The 18355-nt window shown below is 40.9% G+C and overlaps 5 protein-coding genes across 6 annotated transcripts; 3 read left to right on the top strand and 2 right to left on the bottom strand.

The window, feature by feature from the left end:
• Positions 1 to 6016: 6016 nt before the first annotated feature.
• Positions 6017 to 8184, top strand: LOC149379427 (uncharacterized). Its single transcript, XM_089603719.1, has 3 exons — positions 6017 to 6220; positions 6420 to 7500; positions 7708 to 8184. The coding sequence occupies exons 1-3, from the start codon at positions 6078 to 6080 to the stop codon at positions 8182 to 8184; spliced, it is 1701 nt and encodes a 566-aa protein (XP_089459845.1). The 5' UTR covers positions 6017 to 6077.
• A 402-nt stretch (positions 8185 to 8586) lies between these two features.
• LOC149379426 (uncharacterized) lies at positions 8587 to 9853 on the bottom strand. The gene is made up of 3 exons (XM_089603809.1): positions 9649 to 9853; positions 8862 to 9343; positions 8587 to 8786 (listed from the first exon to the last, which is right to left on the bottom strand). The coding sequence occupies exons 1-3, from the start codon at positions 9826 to 9828 to the stop codon at positions 8609 to 8611; spliced, it is 840 nt and encodes a 279-aa protein (XP_089459935.1). The 5' UTR covers positions 9829 to 9853; the 3' UTR covers positions 8587 to 8608.
• A 30-nt stretch (positions 9854 to 9883) lies between these two features.
• On the bottom strand, positions 9884 to 14233 carry LOC149379425 (uncharacterized). Its single transcript, XM_089604009.1, has 9 exons — positions 13889 to 14233; positions 12906 to 13066; positions 12761 to 12832; positions 11719 to 12567; positions 11475 to 11648; positions 10538 to 11200; positions 10235 to 10372; positions 9950 to 10041; positions 9884 to 9896 (listed from the first exon to the last, which is right to left on the bottom strand). Exons 2-9 carry the CDS (start codon positions 13050 to 13052, stop codon positions 9884 to 9886), a joined length of 2148 nt encoding a protein of 715 aa, XP_089460135.1. The 5' UTR covers positions 13053 to 13066; positions 13889 to 14233.
• Positions 14234 to 14600: 367 nt separating this feature from the next.
• On the top strand, positions 14601 to 16112 carry LOC149379424 (pentatricopeptide repeat-containing protein At5g28460-like). 2 transcript variants are annotated; one of them, XM_089602458.1, is made up of 2 exons: positions 14601 to 14739; positions 15269 to 16112. In XM_089602458.1, exons 1-2 carry the CDS (start codon positions 14682 to 14684, stop codon positions 16108 to 16110), a joined length of 900 nt encoding a protein of 299 aa, XP_089458584.1. In that variant the 5' UTR covers positions 14601 to 14681; the 3' UTR covers positions 16111 to 16112. The 2 variants fall into 2 exon arrangements, with proteins under 2 accessions (XP_089458584.1, XP_089458585.1); XM_089602459.1 differs by having other exon boundaries at positions 14611 to 14793.
• A 419-nt stretch (positions 16113 to 16531) lies between these two features.
• Positions 16532 to 17944, top strand: LOC149379423 (uncharacterized). The gene is made up of 2 exons (XM_089602460.1): positions 16532 to 16920; positions 17111 to 17944. Exons 1-2 carry the CDS (start codon positions 16532 to 16534, stop codon positions 17577 to 17579), a joined length of 858 nt encoding a protein of 285 aa, XP_089458586.1. The 3' UTR covers positions 17580 to 17944.
• The last annotated feature ends 411 nt before the right edge of the window (positions 17945 to 18355 follow it).

Raw genomic sequence — 18355 nt, 5'->3', positions numbered from 1 at the left:
TATCAACGTTTTTTGTGTTTTTTTTTTTATGTGTGTGTGTTTTTTCTCTAATTTAGTTTTAAGTAGTTAATTTTACCTATGTAATGCAATGTTTATGTAATTTTTATTCTATGAATGTTATCCAAAAACATGTTTGTTTTTAGGGTGATTTTTTTAAGAGATTTGTAACTAACTATGTCACTTTAAACATGTGATTTTGGATCTAGCCTACGTTTGACAATTTTTAGGGATATAGCCATATGGCTTATGTGGCAATAATTAAGGTCTGATTTACCCATATTTATTAACAAATTCGTCAATTTCTCTCTCCTATTTTTTTTCAAATAATATTTTTTGCATCAAAACTTCAAAAATTCGTATCTTTCTCATACGGACTCGAAATTGAGTGATTTCAAGTCCTACAAATTCGTGGCGTCGAGATCTTAAGAAATAGACCCATTGTGTATGATGAAAATTATGTTTAATGCATCATATTTATGTTTCCATTTATTTTTTTTATAATTTCAAAAAATTTCAGTTATTTTCATATTTAAGGTAGTAACGTGATTTTTTTACATCTATGGTATTAAACATGATTTTTCATCACAATGGATCTATTTTTTAAGATCTCGATGTCACGAATCCGGAGGATTTGGAATCACTCAATTTCGAGTTCATATGAGATAGATATGGTTTTTCGAAGTTTTTATGTAAAAAAAAGTGTAGGAAAAAAATAGGAGAGAGAAAATGACGAATTTGTTAATAAATAAGGGTAAAAACATTTGGTTATTTCCCTAAAAGTTGTGAAACGTAGGCTAAAAACAAATTTCATAGTTTCATTTTGACTATTTTGCTACACTGTCCTTTTTTTTAATATTAACTTTGTAGTATTAACATAATATTGAATGTTAATAAAAAAATAATTTGATATTGTTGATATAAAAAATAATATAATATTTAATAAGATTATTAATGATATAACAAACTAATAGAGAGGTCAATATGCAATTGATACAAAATAATATTGAAAAATATAAAAATAAAATATTCTTTTTTTGTGTGATATTTGGTGTTATTAGTTTGACTGAAATTATTGTATTAAAAATTCAGTGTTGTGGATTGCAGATGGTAAGAGAGCATCATTGAGCTCGAATTTCATAGACTTATTGGGATAAAATGATTGAAAATCTCTTGTCTTAAGCTTTTTAAAACAGCACCCTTAGTGTCAATATATATACGAATTTGACATTATCGGGTTGAATAACTTCGAATTTGCTTCACAATGCAATGATAAACACTGTATCGAAGATGCCAAATATCTTAAATTTAAAACTTCCACATAAACTGATCACATTAGAGGATACGTATAAAAGAAGACCGTCGTATATATATATATATATATATATATATATATATATACATATATATATAGAGCTGGAATTCACATTTGAGGAATAAAAATGGAAGGTTATATTCTTTTTTACCTAAAAGTCATTGTCTAAAACCTTGAAGCAACGCTTAGCCACCATTTGATGTGGCTCATGATCTCATCAAGCAGAGACTATTATTGAATGATAGGTTGGGATTGGGAATCGATTTTATTTATTTATTTCTTCATGCATCGTCTAGTTTGTAATGAGAAGTGACCTAATGAATTCTTTTGTTCATATTCTGCATTTATATGGGACAGCATCGATAGTAGAATATTCCCAATCATGAAGGAATCTTGGATACTATTAGTGTTGCAACTGCATGGCATCATTTTGAGACAATTCGGAAGAGTATCTTATAGAGAAATTTCATTTTGTAGACCCAAAAGTTATAAAAATATCTCAATTAGACTCACTAGTTCAGAAATATCTAAAATTAGACTTTTGTACCAATTTCGGACAAAAATACCCCCAACCCATTAAAACCTCTCTCTTTCTTATTCTCACTCTCAAAAAAAAAAAAAAAAACCACCCCCCTCTCCTCTCAAAATCCGACGATCTCCTCTCAAAATCCGACGAGACCTGACCACCACCATCATCTTCAACCTCTCAAAAGAACTCAAGAACTCAACCACCAACATAAATGTCAAAAAAGGTTAGTTTTTTATGTTTTTTTTCAAGGTTTGTGTAGGATGATATAATACAAGATAAGTAGTTATTTAAGTTGATTTATATGTGATTTAGAGGTAAAACTAAGTTTTAGGGTTGTCAAATTTTCTGGAAATTTTTGGTTGAACATGAATACATTAAATAAAAAAATACCGGATTTTTTCATTTTTCTGGCAACCTGTCGGATCCGGTCGGATCCCGCCAGATCTGGTCGGATTTCTGGCAGCCTGTCGGATCTGGTCGGATCCGGTCGGATCCTGCCAGATCTTGCCAGATCCTATCGGATTCTGGATCTTGCCAGATCTTGCCAGATCTTGCCAGATCCGGTCGGATCCTGTCGGAATTTCAGCTTGCATTTCATCGAAAATAGTACTTAAATTTCATCCTAAACTATCGGATTTCATCGGAAATAACGTTAAATTCCGGGTTCTTTGACCTAAATCAACCAACTTTTTTATTTCTACACAAACTATATCAACATAACTATAAAAGATGAATGAATGAGCATACTAACCCATTTCGACGGGATTGAACGAATTGGATACTCGAAAATGATGAAAACAAGAGGAAATGAGAGAGAACGAGAGGAAATGAGAGAGAATGAGAGATGAAAAATGGTTATACTACCTTGAAAGGGTATTTTTGTCCGAAATTGGTACAAAAGTCTAATTTTAGATATTTCTGAACCAGTGAGTCTAATTGAGATATTTTCATAACTTTTGAGTCTACAAAATGAAATTTCTCATCTTATATTGGTGCTGGTAGGAATATTGAACTTTTGAACACACTAATCATGTCTTCTCCATAGGTCAAGAGTTAATTCCAAGTCCCAAAAGAAAAGTTCATAATCAGTATTTTATTTTCTTTTATTTTTTAAGAGAGAAAAAATTGAAATAGTGCACTTTGTAATTTGTTCGGTCACAAAAAAAATGAAGACCGCTAGAAAGATAAATTTCATTTTCTAAGGCTCAAAAGTGGAAAAATATCAAAACTAGACCTCATAGTTGCAAAATATCTAAAACATGATTTTCGACCAAAAATCGGACAAAAACGTTTTTTCAGCCCATTTTTCTCTTTTTCACTCTCCCCTCATTACCACTCAAAATGATTTTTTCTTTCTTTCAAATTTAGGATTCTGACGCTCAAAAGAGTGACAAAAAAGTAAGATTTATTTATTTATTTATTTCGTGTTTGAATTGTTGTAGGACAGTTTTAATAATGTAGAGTGATAATTAGATAATTTGGATCGGTTTTGAAAAAAGTTACGATTTTGAAATCCGATGAAATTCATAGTGATTTACGATGAAATTCGAAGATTTAAGATTATTTTAAGTTTTTTTTCGATGAATTCCGATGAATTCGGATGAAATTCAAAGATTTAAGATGAATTCGGATGAATTTTTATGGATTCGGATGTAATTTAATGATTTAAATAGGAAAATATGGAATGAAGTGGTATTTTTATTCGAATTTGGGTTAAAAGTTCAATTTATGATATTTTTCAACCAGTGGATCTGGATATAATAAAACAAGAAGAAAAAAGGAGCGAACTGCGAACTTGAAACGTTATACATCAACAATTCGATATTTTTAGATTATGTATTGTCATTTTGGAGCTTTATAAGAGTCGTTTGTACTCGGTTTTTGAATTTTTACAAACTGGATTTGGATTTTAGAAACTGGATATCCATTTAATAAAACTGGATATTAAACTGGATCTGAAATTTTACAAACTGGATAACCGAATTTTAAAAATTGGATACTGGACTGGATACTGGATTTAAGAAACCGGATAACCGAATATTCGGATAACCGAATTTCGGTTTTAGACTAAATTGGACCGGATACTGGACCGAGTTTTTAAAAACCGAAAATTCGGATTCGGATACTAGAACTGTCAAAAACCGAACCGAACCGATCCAGTTTCACCCCGTTGGTCCAACGGGGAAAAAGAGTATTTCTTACCTTAATTCTAGCGAATAAGCTACTCGACCGAAATAATCTCGTGTCAAGGCCAGAGCTTGAATTCTATATCTAAATTCTACATTCGGATTTTAGCAACGGCTTTGTGGATTGGTCTATTTCTCGAATCGAAGACCGATTTAGTGTATCATCAAGTTCATAAAGATAAATAATTAGCAAATTAGCCATATTTACACTTTTAGATTGCTATTTAGCCAATCTTTAATAAATATTTAGAAAATAGTCACAATGATTACGTGGCAGCATATAAATAATCACAAATTTTCAAATTCAAAATGAAAATATACGTATAAATAGAAATCATTATGGTTATTTACCAAATATTTACTTAAGTTTGGTTAAATAGAAATCTAAAAGCGTAAATATGGCTATATATCTAATGGACCATAAATAATAATATCTACTTTCTTTTCTTAAATGTAGCAGTTTCTATAATTAAACCATTTTTCTATTTTTCATCCTAACAAGGCGATAAAGGGGTTTTGACAGCAATAATACCATCTTGTTGTCACTTACCATATTTAGCCCAAAACCAATATTTTGACACATATGTTACTTTGACTAGGAAAGAGAAATAAAAATTTCCTCAATTACCCTCCCCACAGATCTTCCTTCTTGCGCTCACTCTCTCATCTTCACTCTCTCTTTCACGGTCTCTGAAAAAAAAAACCCTCATTCACGCTCCAAAGCAGCTCTCTCATTCACGCTGACTCAGATCTTCATTTCCCTCCAAGCATCTCTCTCATTCACGCTCACTCTTCAATCGCTCACCCTCTTCAGCGTGGGTCCAAGTCTTCTCCGGTCACCGTCGTCAGATCTGGGTCGAGTGTCTTCTCCGGTGACCGTCAAATCTTGGCGTCAAATCTGGGTAAGTAGCTTGTTCTTCTAACAACTAAGAGCTATTTTAGTGATTTCGTTCAGTTTGAACGTGTTCCAAAGCTTTTTTGAGTTTTTACTTCGCCAAAAATGGTGTTTGGAATTTCAGTGTTGAAATTTTCCAGGTGTCACGAACTGGATTCACTTCGTGACACTAGTGTCACGAACTGGATTCACTCCGTGACACTAGTGTCACGAACTGGATTCACTCCGTGACACTAGTGTCACGAACTGGATTCACTCCGTGACACTAGTGTCACGAACTGGATGTTTTTCCATGTTAATAACCGTCTTTTAATACTCATTTCTAATACTGAGTGAACGTATACAGGTATGGCGGAAATATGTTTATATGCTAAGCATAGCGGGAAATGGGTAAAACCGGGCGTATATCAAGAGGGTGGTACTCTTACGCTTTTACTTCCTACCAAATTGAATTACCAAAGTTTGATGCAAACATTGTATGCTCGGTTGAACGTGACCCCTGCAACGCATTCAATCAACGTCAAGCATGAAGCTGACGGGCTCGTACCGCCAACCATAGACGACGACGAAAGTTTGCGATGTTATTTGTACTTGAGGAAGAACGAACCGAACCGGACGAAGTTGAATCTTGTACTTGAGATTAGTCCGGAGGCATTTCAAGATAAAAAAGCGGATGGCGCGTCTTCTCCACGGGTTGGATCCACTCCAACAGCAAACACAAGCGAGAGTGGATTTGGTTACAATCGAAGCAGGATCATTCCAAACATGCCGAGTCCTATATCCGAGGCACGTGAATGGGACGTACCAAGTCCGGAGGCTTTCGACAATGATACTGTTGGGTTGGATGACATGAATACTGTTAGCCAGGCAACACCCCAACCCAGAAGGTCTCCACCACCAGTTATTTTGTCAATAGAGGCTCCACCACAGACTCAACACCAGGAAGAGCCTCCTCTTCCACCACAGCCGCCAACTCGATCACAAAGAAAAGAGAATGTATCGAGCCAAGAGAATGGGGGGTGTTCGGTTACGGCTCCCGAATCAAATACATGTATCGAGAGTAACGATATTGAGGTGTTGGATATTTTATCTCCGGTAAGAGTAAAAAAAAAAGGATTATATGCAAACAAAGCGGCGTTGTTGAAGCATTTGCGGATGGATGCAATCAATAATCATTATCGGTTCAAAACGAAGAACTCATCTCCGCTCAAACTTCATGTCATTTGTGCGGGTAAAAATTGTGATTGGGCGGTCCGGGCAGTGAAGCTAAAGAACACGGATTGTTTTGAAATTAGAAGGTAAAATTTCACGACCTAAAAACTGATTTTATTTGAAATTTCATTTCTCTTCGTAGATGAATCAGTCCGTGACAGATCTATCACGACGTGAATCCACTCCTGACACGAGTGGATGTACTTCGTGACAGATATGTCAGGAAATGTATGCCCTTTTAATTTTAAATTGTTTTTGATCGTGTGTATGTGTTTATGGTTCAAGATATGATCCAAAGCACACTTGTTCTGTGGAGGAAAGACAAAAAGGGCAACCGCAAGCTACTGCAGAGTTCGTTGGAGAGAGGGTGAAACACAAATTTATTGATCCAACTGTACATAGTTGTACCCCAAAGGAGATTCAGAGTTACATGCGAACAGAGGTTGGAGTCAATATTTCATACAGAAAAGCATGGAGGGCAAAAGAATGTGCAATACAATCCTTGTATGGGACTGATGATGAGTCATATGCCTCTCTTGCAAAATACAAGTACATGTTAGAGCAAAAGAATCCAGGTTCTCTCATCGACCTAAAAACTGACCGTCATAAATATTTCATGTACTTTTTCGTTTCTTTGGCTCCGTTCAGAGAGGGATGGAAGTATTGTCGGCCTGTTGTAATTGTTGATGCAACCTTCTTGACAAACTATCACAAGGGCAGCATGTTTACGGCTTCCGCGATGGATGCAAATGAGCAAATATTCCCGCTTGCCTATGGTATTGGTGAGTCCGAAACTTCCAAGTCCTGGTTTTATTTCTTCAACAAACTTAAGGAAGCATTGGGGGAGAGGGATAACATGGTCATCGTATCCGACCGAAACACCGGAATCATTAACGCCGCGAAGAAAGTTTTTCCAAGAGCAGAACATGGTTTTTGCGCATACCACGTGAAGAATAACGTCAAGGCAAAATTCAAAAAACTTGGCAAGGAATTCAATTGGAAGTTCTACGGTGCAGCAAAAGCGTATACTATATTTGAATATCAAAAGTTTATGCGCATGTTGGACAAGGAAGACCCGTTGATACGTCCGTACCTTGTCAACGAAGTAGGAAATGAGAAGTGGGCACGTTGTTTTTTCAAGACATCAAGGTATACGATCATAACTTCAAACAACGCAGAGTCTTTGAATGCGTTAACTGTTAAAGCAAGATCATTTCCAATAGTGAAGTGCCTTGATTGGTTGAGGGAGAGAATGCAAGTTTGGTTCTACCAACGACGAGAAAAGGCGGCATCAACTCAAAGTGTGTTGTCAATGGAATATCATACCGAAATGTTAAAAAAACTTGCTGTCTCGGCAAATATGCAGGTTATAGTGTGTTTTTAATTTTTAAATTCTGTCACGAAATGACCCGAGTCCGTGACACTTGTGTCACGGAGTGACTTCAGTCCGTGACACATGTGTCACGGAGTGAATCCACTTCGTGACGCAAGTGTCACGGACTCGGGTCATTTCGTGACACATGTGTCACGGACTGAGTGGTTATGTTTAAACTTTTTTTTGCTTATGTTTTAGGTCCGGCCTTCTGCAGTATACGAATTCGAGGTTTTAGACACAGAAGGAACACCATGGGCAGTGAACTTGATTGATAAGACGTGCTCGTGTCGAGAATTTCAAACTGATCTATTTGTATGTGTCCATGCCATTGCGGCTTGTCGCTTACGCAACCTACCAGTTGAGAGCTATTGTGCAGAGTACTACACGACCGAGTATTGGAAATTGGCGTATGCAGGGGTTATTCATCCTCAAGGAAGTGAATCGTCATGGACTTTTCCCGACGAAATCAAGCAGATCAAAGTAAATCCGCCTAACTTCTTAGGTCGTCCGGCGGGTAGACCTAAGAAGAGAAGGATTCCCTCTCTTGGAGAATCTGATGCCCCGCTTCGTAAATGTTCCCGTTGTGGAGGTGTAGGTCACAATAGAGCTACGTGTCGCAACCCAATTCCACCGGAAATGAGGGCTCCGGGGATGGGACATTGGTTTGGTTTGTAATTCGACACGTTTTATCATTGAATATCTAGAACTTCCTTGGTGTTTTGCTATGTATTACATTTTGAATGTTTTGAACTTTATTGGTATTGAAACAATGTTATTGTTAAGAAATTGAAGTTCTAAGAATACATATATAAAGTTATAAACAATACATACACTTTTAAACTAAGAAATTGAAGTTCTAAGAATACATATATAAAGTTATAAACAATACATACACTTTTAAACTAAGAAATTGAAGTTCTAAGAATACATATATAAAGTTATAAACAATACATACACTTTTAAACTAAGAAATTGAAGTTCTAAGAATACATATATAAAGTTATAAACACATACATACACTTTTAAACTAAGAAATTGAAGTTCTAAGAATACATATATAAAGTTATAAACACATGCGTACAATCATAAACACATAATTTCAAGTTGCCTCAACATTGACATTTCCACGCGTGTGTAGTTTTAGCGCTCCGTGTCGGTATAATTCGGTGGTCATTTTCTGTCGATACATGATCATGTCCTCCTGTTTCAAATCAGACAATGGAAGGTCGTGCGCCAAAAACTCGGCAGTCTTGATCATAAACATGCCACAATCATTTCTGAAGGAACAAAAAACGCATGCTTTAATTGATATGTGTCATTAAGAATGTAAAATTAAGAATTAAAATATTTACCCATTGTCTTGTTGTGGCATTTGATCGTAGTGGACGACCTTGAATATTTCTTCATTGGAGAGTAGAACGCCGGCGACATGCAGAACATATGGCAAAATGGTGGCCAAGTTTCTGACTTCAGTGTCCACGAGCGTTTGGTGTCCACCGGTGGAACTCATGGAGTCGTACACCGTTATACACCTTGAACGCACGTTGACAACAAGAAGATACCAGTGTCCGCCATCTATTACAGGGATGAAGACATCATCGACCCCATCCCATGGGTCCACCAGTTGCTCCGCTCCAGACTCTCCGGTAATGTGGTCGACGACACATTTTTTCAGTTTCTTCTTTAAGAATACACCCGGATCTTGACTAGCATTGAACTGAGTGTAACTATCTCGGAGATACTTAAAGAAGACCGTGGACATGATGGTGAAGGAGTGACGTAACAAACCCGCCTTTTTCTTCTTCCGGAGGTAGTACATCGCGACGTCCACATGCTGCACGACAAAAGATAAACATAAGCACTAAATACCTCAGTCCGTGACACAAGTGTCACGGAGTGGATTCACTCCGTGACAGATGTGTCACGGACTGAGTACACTCCGTGACAGATGTGTCACGGAGTCAATTCACTCCGTGACACATGTGTCACGGAGTCAATTCACTCCGTGACACATCTGTCACGAAGTGAATTGACTCCGTGACACATCTGTCACGAAGTGAATTGACTCCGTGACACATCTGTCACGAAGTGAGCTGCAAAACAAGACATATTTTAAAAACTACTGACACACATTAATACCTGATCAGACAACCAACCGTCCTCGTGCCACATGTTGTAGAAGAAGGTCTTCTGGTTGATAGCCATCTGTCCAAGTTCCATAGAAGGCGCTATGGTTTCTTCCTCCGGCTTATATTTTGGTTTGCCCTGAGATATGTTCTTGTGGCCCCTCTTCAAGCCGACTTGGAACCACAACTTCATGACGTCAACGTCATCCTGGTCCGGTTGTTTGGTTACCTCTGACAGCGGCAGTTCATCAGGAAGCACGTCTGGAGCATTGGTGAACCTCAGAAAAGGCAACGCCTTTTTGGAAGGAGTAAACCTATCGGGGCTGCGTCGTTGCCGGGTCATATGTTTCTTGATAGGTGAGTCTTCAATAAGGATATGGGGATTCGGTGTCTTCAAGTCATATATCTATCCAACAAGAGAAATAGAGTTCAAGTTTATTGTTGAGTTCAACCATAAAATAATATTTCATAACAATTATATGCTTATTTGAGTTCAAGTTTATATTTGAGTTCAAGTTTATTGTTGAGTTCAACCATAACAATTATATGCTTCTAAACAAGTCAAGAATTAAGTTCAACCATCAAATTAATGGAGGTACCTCTTGAACCCCCTGTGTCCCTAACAACTCATACTCTTCCATAGCCTCTGCATTCATTTGGGCTTCTAGACTGAGAGGCGAATCTTCATCACCCCAAGATTGTTGACCTTGTGTGTTTTCGACGTCACTTTCATCCTCCTGACCATTCAAAATCATTTAGTTCAACATGAGTGTAATCAAAATAACGAAATTCAGCGACTCCGTGACACTGTGTCACGCACTAAGTACACTCCGTGACACATCTGTCACGGAGTGAATCCACTCTTAAATAAAAAAATAATATGTCTATTGCATATCTTGTACCTCTTGTTGACTGGTTTGTTTCTTTTTCCCTTTCTCGACTTCGTTTTTCTTCTTCTTTTGGTCGCCATCCTTCTTCTCCTCCTGTTTCTTGCTCTTCTTGGCGCCATCGTCCTTCTTATTCTTGTCGTCTTTGTCCTGCTTATTTTTCTTGTCCCCGTCATCGTCATTTTTCTTCTTGTCCTCGTCGTCTTTCTTCTTCTTCTCGTCTTCGTCGTCTTTCTTCTTCTTCTCTTCTTCGTCTTTCTTCTTCTTCTCCTCGTCTTCCTCTTTCTTCTTCTTCTCCTCTTCTTCTTTCTTCTTATCCTCTTCTTCTTCTCTCTGCTTCTTCTCTTCTTCTTCCCGCATTTTCTTCTCTTCTTCCTGCATTTTCTTCAGCTTCTCAACATATTCTTCTTCCTCTTTTTTTTTCTTTTCTTTTCCCGCTCTCTTCTTCGCCATCACTTCTTCCCACTTCTTCAATTTGGCCGTTTTCTTCTCCCGGCGCTTCTTTTCTAACTGTAACTCGTTTCTCCAATCGTAGTACTGATCCAGTTCATCAAGAGCCACTCTGTAGCTCTTCACCGCGTCCAAAATTTCTTTTTTGAACTTCCTGTAGTCGTCTTGCATATAGCGGAAACGCTCGTCGAGATTTCCAACTGAGTTTTCGAGAGAGTCGAGCCGGGACTGTCCATGACCAAAATAACAAAGTAAGTTGGCTGACGAGTAAATCCAGTACGTGACACATCTATCACGGAGTGAATCCACTCCGTGACAGATGTGTCACGGAGTGGATTCACTCCGTGACAGATGTGTCACGAAGTGAATCCACTCCGTGACACATCTGTCACGGAGTGGATCCACTCCGTGACACATCTGTCACGGCGTGGATCCACTCCGTGACACATCTGTCACGGCGTGGATTCATTTAAATTAAAATAGAAACCCAAAATTGTGTTACCTCAACTGTCTGTGCTTGTGAATGGGACGGTTGTTGTGGTGGTTGTGGTGGTGGTGTTTGTGGTTGTGGGGCGTCTTTTTTGGGTTTCTTCTCCGAGCGTTTGTCCACCCCCGCTGCCGTCGTAGAAGGGGTTGCAACGCTTGAAGAAGTGTCGCCGATTCCGTGAAATTCAACCTATACGTGGGACAAGTTAACAAATGAGTGTGATCAATATTAAGTATGAATTAACCTACAAATTTATTACCTCATTGAAGTTGATTCCTCTCATGGCGGCATCCTGAACAAGTCCGATAGACTTCCACCGACGCATTATTGGCCGAGCTGTGGTGGAGACTTTCTCACAAACCCCCATGTTCGTCAGGAAAGGAAGACACTCGTACCCCCAAACCTGAAGCGGCTCGACGAATCCGGGGAGATGGAGCTTCCTTTTTTTTTTACCTTGCTCCATTGGCTCGCCACCCTTCTCCACAAACTTCCGGACTTCGCCGAGAAGGTAGTTCCACACCACGTTGCCCCATGGATGGCGACCGAATGTGTCCGTGTCCTCCACCGCCTTAATGAGCTCTACGCACGGTGTCCTGTTCTTCGCATCATCCGCCAGGAGGACATTCAAGACGAAGTAAATTTTCAGGTAATTTACCTGAACTTCTGTCGGCCAATCTACGCTCGCCTCCAAGAATTGGTTGACCAAGTTCCGACTCAAATACTTCCCCGGGAAGAATTTTTTGAACAGGCTGTCATTAGAAACAACCCCCTCGAACTTGAATTCCTCGTAGTCATCGACGACTTTGAGGAATGTGATCTCCTGGAAGTCTCTCTTCGTGAACTCCCGGACTCGGCCTCCAATCTCAATCAGAAGCCCGTCAGTGGTTTCGCCCTCGAAGCTCCCGGTCCTCAACACCAAGTGGCTTATAATCGCCGACGACCGGACTATTTTGGGTTGCCCCACGAACTGCCCAAAACATGATTGGGCGAATCCAGCTTGCGTCTCGGCGCTGCGGCCGAGTAAGAGAGCGAGGAAATTTTCCAATCCCCCGTGGAAGTTAAAGGAAAATCCTTCAACGTTGGACTCAGGTATAAACCGTCTCCACTCCTACACATATGAGTCAATGACATTATTAGTGAAACCATTATGCTTGAGTTCGTGACAGATGTGTCACGGACTCACCCACTTCGTGACGGATGTGTCACGGACTCGCTGACTTCGTGACACATCTGTCACGAAGTCATCGAGTCCGTGACACATCTGTCACGAACCAGGATCAAAATGAGTTTCTGACACTCACCTTTCGGGGAGTAGCAGTTGTAGGACTCTCCAAGGCGGTCGCAACGCCCGATGACTCAGCCTTGTTTTTTGGCTATATCAAACACAAAACAAAATCAAATAGGTGCACATACATCTAATTAAGTCACGTCATTTTTATTCTATACCTTCTTTATCTTTGTTGGTGCGACGACGAACGCGTCGTCATCGTTGGAACGCTTGGACGGCGAAATTATTTTCCTTTTCGAAGCCGTCCTAGAACTTCTTCGAACGTTTGAGGCCTCCTCGACCTTGGTTATTTTAGACTTCGTCATTGAATATATAAAACCTGAAACAAATCAAGTCACCAATTTTCAACAACTTCAAGACCAAATACGCACACACACACTCGTCAAACCCTAACATTGTTCAATCAAATATATACACGAGCACGAAACACACACAAACACACACATTCTCGGCCAAACACAATACACACAAACACTCAAAGACAACACATTCTCGGCCAAACACAAATACACTCAAACACCCGAACACAAATACACTCAAACACCCAAACCCAAATACAATCAAACACCCAAATACAACACATTCTCGGCCAAACACAACAAACACTCGCCCAAACACCAAATACACTAAAACACCCAAAAACATTTTGAGCCAAAAACCCTAAATCAACAAACACTCGGCCGAAATAAATGAAATAGAGATACCCATACCTTTTTGAGTAAATGAAATAGGGTTTTAACAAACACTCACCAGTATTTCTAGGGTTTTAAGAGACCGAAATAAATGAAATATGTGTCACGGAGTGAATCCACTTCGTGACACAAGTGTCACGGACTCGGGTCATTCCGTGACACACTCGCCCAAACACAAATAATCACAAACACTCAAAGACAACACATTCTCGGCCAAACACAAATACACTCAAACACCCAAACACAAATACACGCAAACACCCAAACCCAAATACAATCAAACGCCCAAATACAACACATTCTCGGCCAAACACAACAAACACTCGCCCAAACACCAAATACACTAAAACACCCAAAAAAATTTGAGCCAAACACCCTAAATCAAATAATTTGAGGTTAAATAGAGTTTTCAATCAATTTGAGGCTTTAATAGAGATCGGCCGATTTACCTTGATATGAAGATGAACACAATCTTTTCTTCTTCTTCACCGATTAACGTCAAGAATGTGATAGAGACCGAGAGCTGGGTCGAGCAGAGGTGCCTTCGTCGCCGAGAGCTGGGTCATGCAGAGGTGGGTTGCGCCTTCGCCGCCGAGATGGGTCGCCGAGGAGTGGGTCGCCGACAGCTGGGTCACCGAATGCTGGGTCGCCGAGAGCTGGGTCGAGCAGAGGTGGGTTGCGCCTTCGCCGCCGAGAGCTGGGTCGCCGAGAGCTGGGTCGTGGGTCCCCGAGATGGGTCGTCGCGATTTTTGAGCGAGAAAGAGAAAGAGAAGGACAGGGAGAGAAAGAGAGACACAGAGGAAGATGATTAGAGAGCGAAATCGTGGGAGGGAAGAGGAAGAGATAGCGAAATCGTGAGAGCGAAAATGTGGGAGGGGTTGGAGGTTTGAAAAATCGTGAGAGAGAGAGGGAGAGAGATAAACCGAGAAGATGAAGAGGTGTAGGTGTGCGAGGGAAAATGGAGAAAATTGGGTTGGGATGGTTTATTTCGTTTAAATGAGTTTTGAGGGTATAATAGTCTTTACCTATTGGTGTAGGTATTACATGTGTCAAATTTTGAGTTTTGGGCTAAATATGGTAAGTGACAACGAGATGGTATTATTAACGTCAAAATCCCGGCGATAAATTTATATTCTAAGTTCAACATATAATTAAGTCTCATTTTGTTTTTGTGAATTGTGTCAGGCACCGGATAGATTTTATGCGGCAGCTGCGAGGAATCCAGTTTGCAACTTGGCGTTGATGGTCGGCACGACGGACATTCCTGATTGGTGCTATTTCGAGACATACGGAGTCCGCGGTAAAACCTGATTCACTGAAGCTCCACCGCGATTAACTTTATTTCTCATGCGCTGTAAGCTTTCTCCAAATCATGTGTATGAAATATGAATGAACAACAGTCTTGTTAGTCACAAATATTTACATTTTTTTTGGGGCTTGAATGAATCATTAATTATTTTCACAATTTATATATGACGAGAAAGAGTACAAACTCTGTACTCTATGATAACAGAGCTTTTGCTTCCCATGGAATGCACACTAGATGTTTGAGAAAATTCCTCAAAAAGAACCCGAAATTATGAAACTTGATTTTTTTTTTTTTTTGAAAGAGAAACTTGATTAAACAATGTGGTAAACTGTCCTGTGATCTGTATTGTTGTATTGTCGTTTACACATTCTCTGCGGAGCATTATACATGTGTTACTGTGTATTAGTCTTCTTCTTAAATAATGTAGTATTATATTTACCATGTTTTGTATATGTTAATCATAATTGAATATTAAGACGGTTTTTAATTTTTAATTCAAGATGATTTTAATTTTTGGCAGGAGAAATGAGAAGAATCAAATCGCATTCTTTAGCAACACAGTCTGCGAGGAAGCCTTTCTTGTTCTTCAACCTCTTTCTACGAAAGAGATACAGTGTCTCTGCCGAATCTCTTCCTCCGGGAAACGGAGACGATGAAACTCTAGTGTCCCGAGCCGTTCAGCTTCTCTGGCCACCGGAGGACCAATGGAACTCCGAACAGCTTCGAGACCTCATCTTCTCGGACCATGAAAAACCACCGTTGTCCCCGAAACTCCTCTTCCAGATAGCTCGGTGTTTGGAGTCACCTTCGAAAGCACTCAAGTTCTTTGATCACGTCGAAGCCAACTCAAAAAACTCGGAGTCTCTCTCTGCGGCATTCCAGGCGGTCATCGAGCTCGGCTCGAGAGAGATCGGGCGGGAAAAGAGGCTCTTCGAGCTTTACGCTTTGTTGAAGGAGAGAGGCATTTCGCTCACCGAAGACGCAGTAATGATTATGCTGGGTTGCCCCGGGCGGGGCGGGATGAGAGAGGAATTGCTCGCCGTGTTCGAGGGTCTCGAAAAGCCTTTCAAGAACACCCAGCTCTGTAACAAAATGGTCGACGAGTTGCTTGGGCTGGGGTATTTCCGAGACGCTCTCAAGGTCCTCGACGAAATGCTCGAGCCAAACTCAGATTCCCCTCCAGACAAGTCCACCTGTGGGGTCGTATTCCCATGGCTTCTGAAGAGAGAAAACGGGTTCAGTGACGGCGAGACAGCCGGGCTGTTGTCAAGATTCGGAGACCGAAGGTTGTTTCCCAATCTGATATTGCTCACGCAGCTGATTAGAAATCTCTGCCGGGAACGGAAGGTCGATCTGGCCTGAGAGATATTCGACCGCACGATCACATCCGGCGGACGGATATCAACTTCTTTGTGCAACGCCCTCTTGATGGGCCTTGGAAATACCATAGATTTCAGTCGGATGAACCAGCTGATCTCGAAGATGAAGGAGAGAGGCCCGAAGCCCACCGGGGTCGATTTCGGGATCCTGATCGGCCGGCTCTGCAGGTGCCGGAAGATCGACGAGGCCATGGAGATCTTCGAGGAGATGCGCGGGATCGGAACGGTCCGACACGACCCGCGGACTTACAACGCGCTGATCGAAGGGCTGTGCAAAGTCGGGAGGCCCGAGCGAGGGATGGAGCTGATGGAAGAGGTGATCCGATCGCCGCGAGCTCGTGTGACGCCCAACACCGTGACGTTCAACGCGTTGATCGAAGGGTTTTACAGAGGTGTTCGCGCGGATGAGGAAGGATAAAGTGCCGCCGAACGTGGTGACGCTCAACACGGTGGTCGAGGGGAACGGGAAAGTCAACGCCGCGGCCGCTTTCTTCGAGGAGATGCGGAAGAACGTGAAAGCCAACGTGAGAGGCAACGCTGCCACGTACGCGCTCCTCATCTCCGCCTACTGCTGCGTCGGAGCCAACAACAACGTAGATAAGGCCAAGGACCTCTTCGACCAAATATGCGGGGCCGGGCTTTCAACGGACGCGCCAGTCTACCACAACTTGATTGCGGGCCTCTCGCGGGCCGGCCGAACGGACCACGCACGTTTGGTCGCCGCTCGCCTGAAAGCCGTGGGCTTTCCCGTCGACACCAGCACCTACAAAATCTTGCTTGCCGGCTTTTGTAGGTAAGGGTTGATATCTTGTTTAATAGGAAGCAATATGAGAGAGAATGGATAGATCTTTTTACAAGGGAAAAATTGGAAAATAAATGAACAACTAAAACTGTCACATCAATGGAAAAAAACCATTCCTCTCTACCAAACAAGGCCAGGTCCGTTCGAAAGTTGGATTTTGAATTCCAAGGATGGCGTGCAGGACGGGGGAGATCGAGCGGGCCCACGAGTTGCTGGAGGAGATGGAAGGGGCCGGGGTGAGGGCGGATAGCGTGACATACAACACGCTGATCGCGTACCTGAGCAAGACGGGGGACATGGAAGCGGCCCACGAAGCGCTCAAGAAGATGTTGGGCAGCGGGGTTTCAACCACGGTGTTCACATACGGGGCACTCCTCAACGGCTACTGCGTGAACGACGACATCGAGGAGGCGATGAAGCTGTTCCGCAAGATGGTCTCGGCGTCGAAGCTCAGGCCCAACGCGGTGATCTACAACTTCCTCGTGACCACTCGGTGCAGGAGGGACGACGTGGACTCGGCGCTGGGCCTGGTGGACGAGATGCGGGCCCAGAGAGAGCCCCAACGCCGCCACGTACGGGCCGCTGTTCAGGGCGCTCAGGGCCCGGAACGACCTGCCCGGAGGGCTCAACCTTATGGACTGAATGCTTGAAGATAATTGCAGGCCCAATTACATGACCGTTGAAGGGCTGACCGAGTGGCTCACTACGGCCCGGAAAGCAGATGAGCTCCGGCGGTTTTTATGTGCCGTCGAGGTTTTGAAGTCACCTGAATAGATTTTGCTTTAGTTATGCCTTGGGAGAAATGATATGAAATAGTCAATTCAAACTATGACTTTTGCAAAATAGCCATAGTTTCATTAGGTATAGCAAAATAACCAATTGAGAGTACTACGACTTTTAATCCTGCCTCGATTAATTTTAATCCCGCCTTCATAAAGCTTACATTCTGTCTTTATAGTTCGTTGAGATTAAATTTAATCCATCCTAGATTAATCTTACTTGGGCTAGTTTGCTTATAGTTGATAAACTATGGCTATTTTGCAAAAACTTAAAGTTCTATTTGGCTATATAGCTGCTTGTTTTTTTTTTTTTAAATCCAAATAATCAACAGATTGAAGATGCTCGTACTAAGGAATGGATTCTTTGCTAGTTTTAATGAATGACAAGAAAAGATCAGAACATGGGAATTTACTACTGCTAAAAAATCTTCAAATTTTAATATTCAATCTTATATTCTTCTAGATAATATCTTCTTAGATTAACATGTAAATAAGATATAATTTAGTGGAAAAAACACCTATTGCATATTTGGTTAGTTTGTAATTGTAAGTTTGACTTCAGGATCGAACTAATCATCACAATAATATCAAGTGTTTTTATCCTTTGTTAAGCATAAAAACACTAGAGATTATTGTGAAGTATTTCT

Source organism: Urtica dioica, chromosome 12 (genome assembly GCF_054948205.1).
Source record: "Urtica dioica subsp. dioica isolate 48M chromosome 12, U.dioica_male_clone48M_v1_H2, whole genome shotgun sequence".
In the NCBI taxonomy this organism is placed as follows: Eukaryota; Viridiplantae; Streptophyta; class Magnoliopsida; order Rosales; family Urticaceae; genus Urtica; species Urtica dioica.
This window is presented reverse-complemented; position numbering and strand designations above follow the sequence as displayed.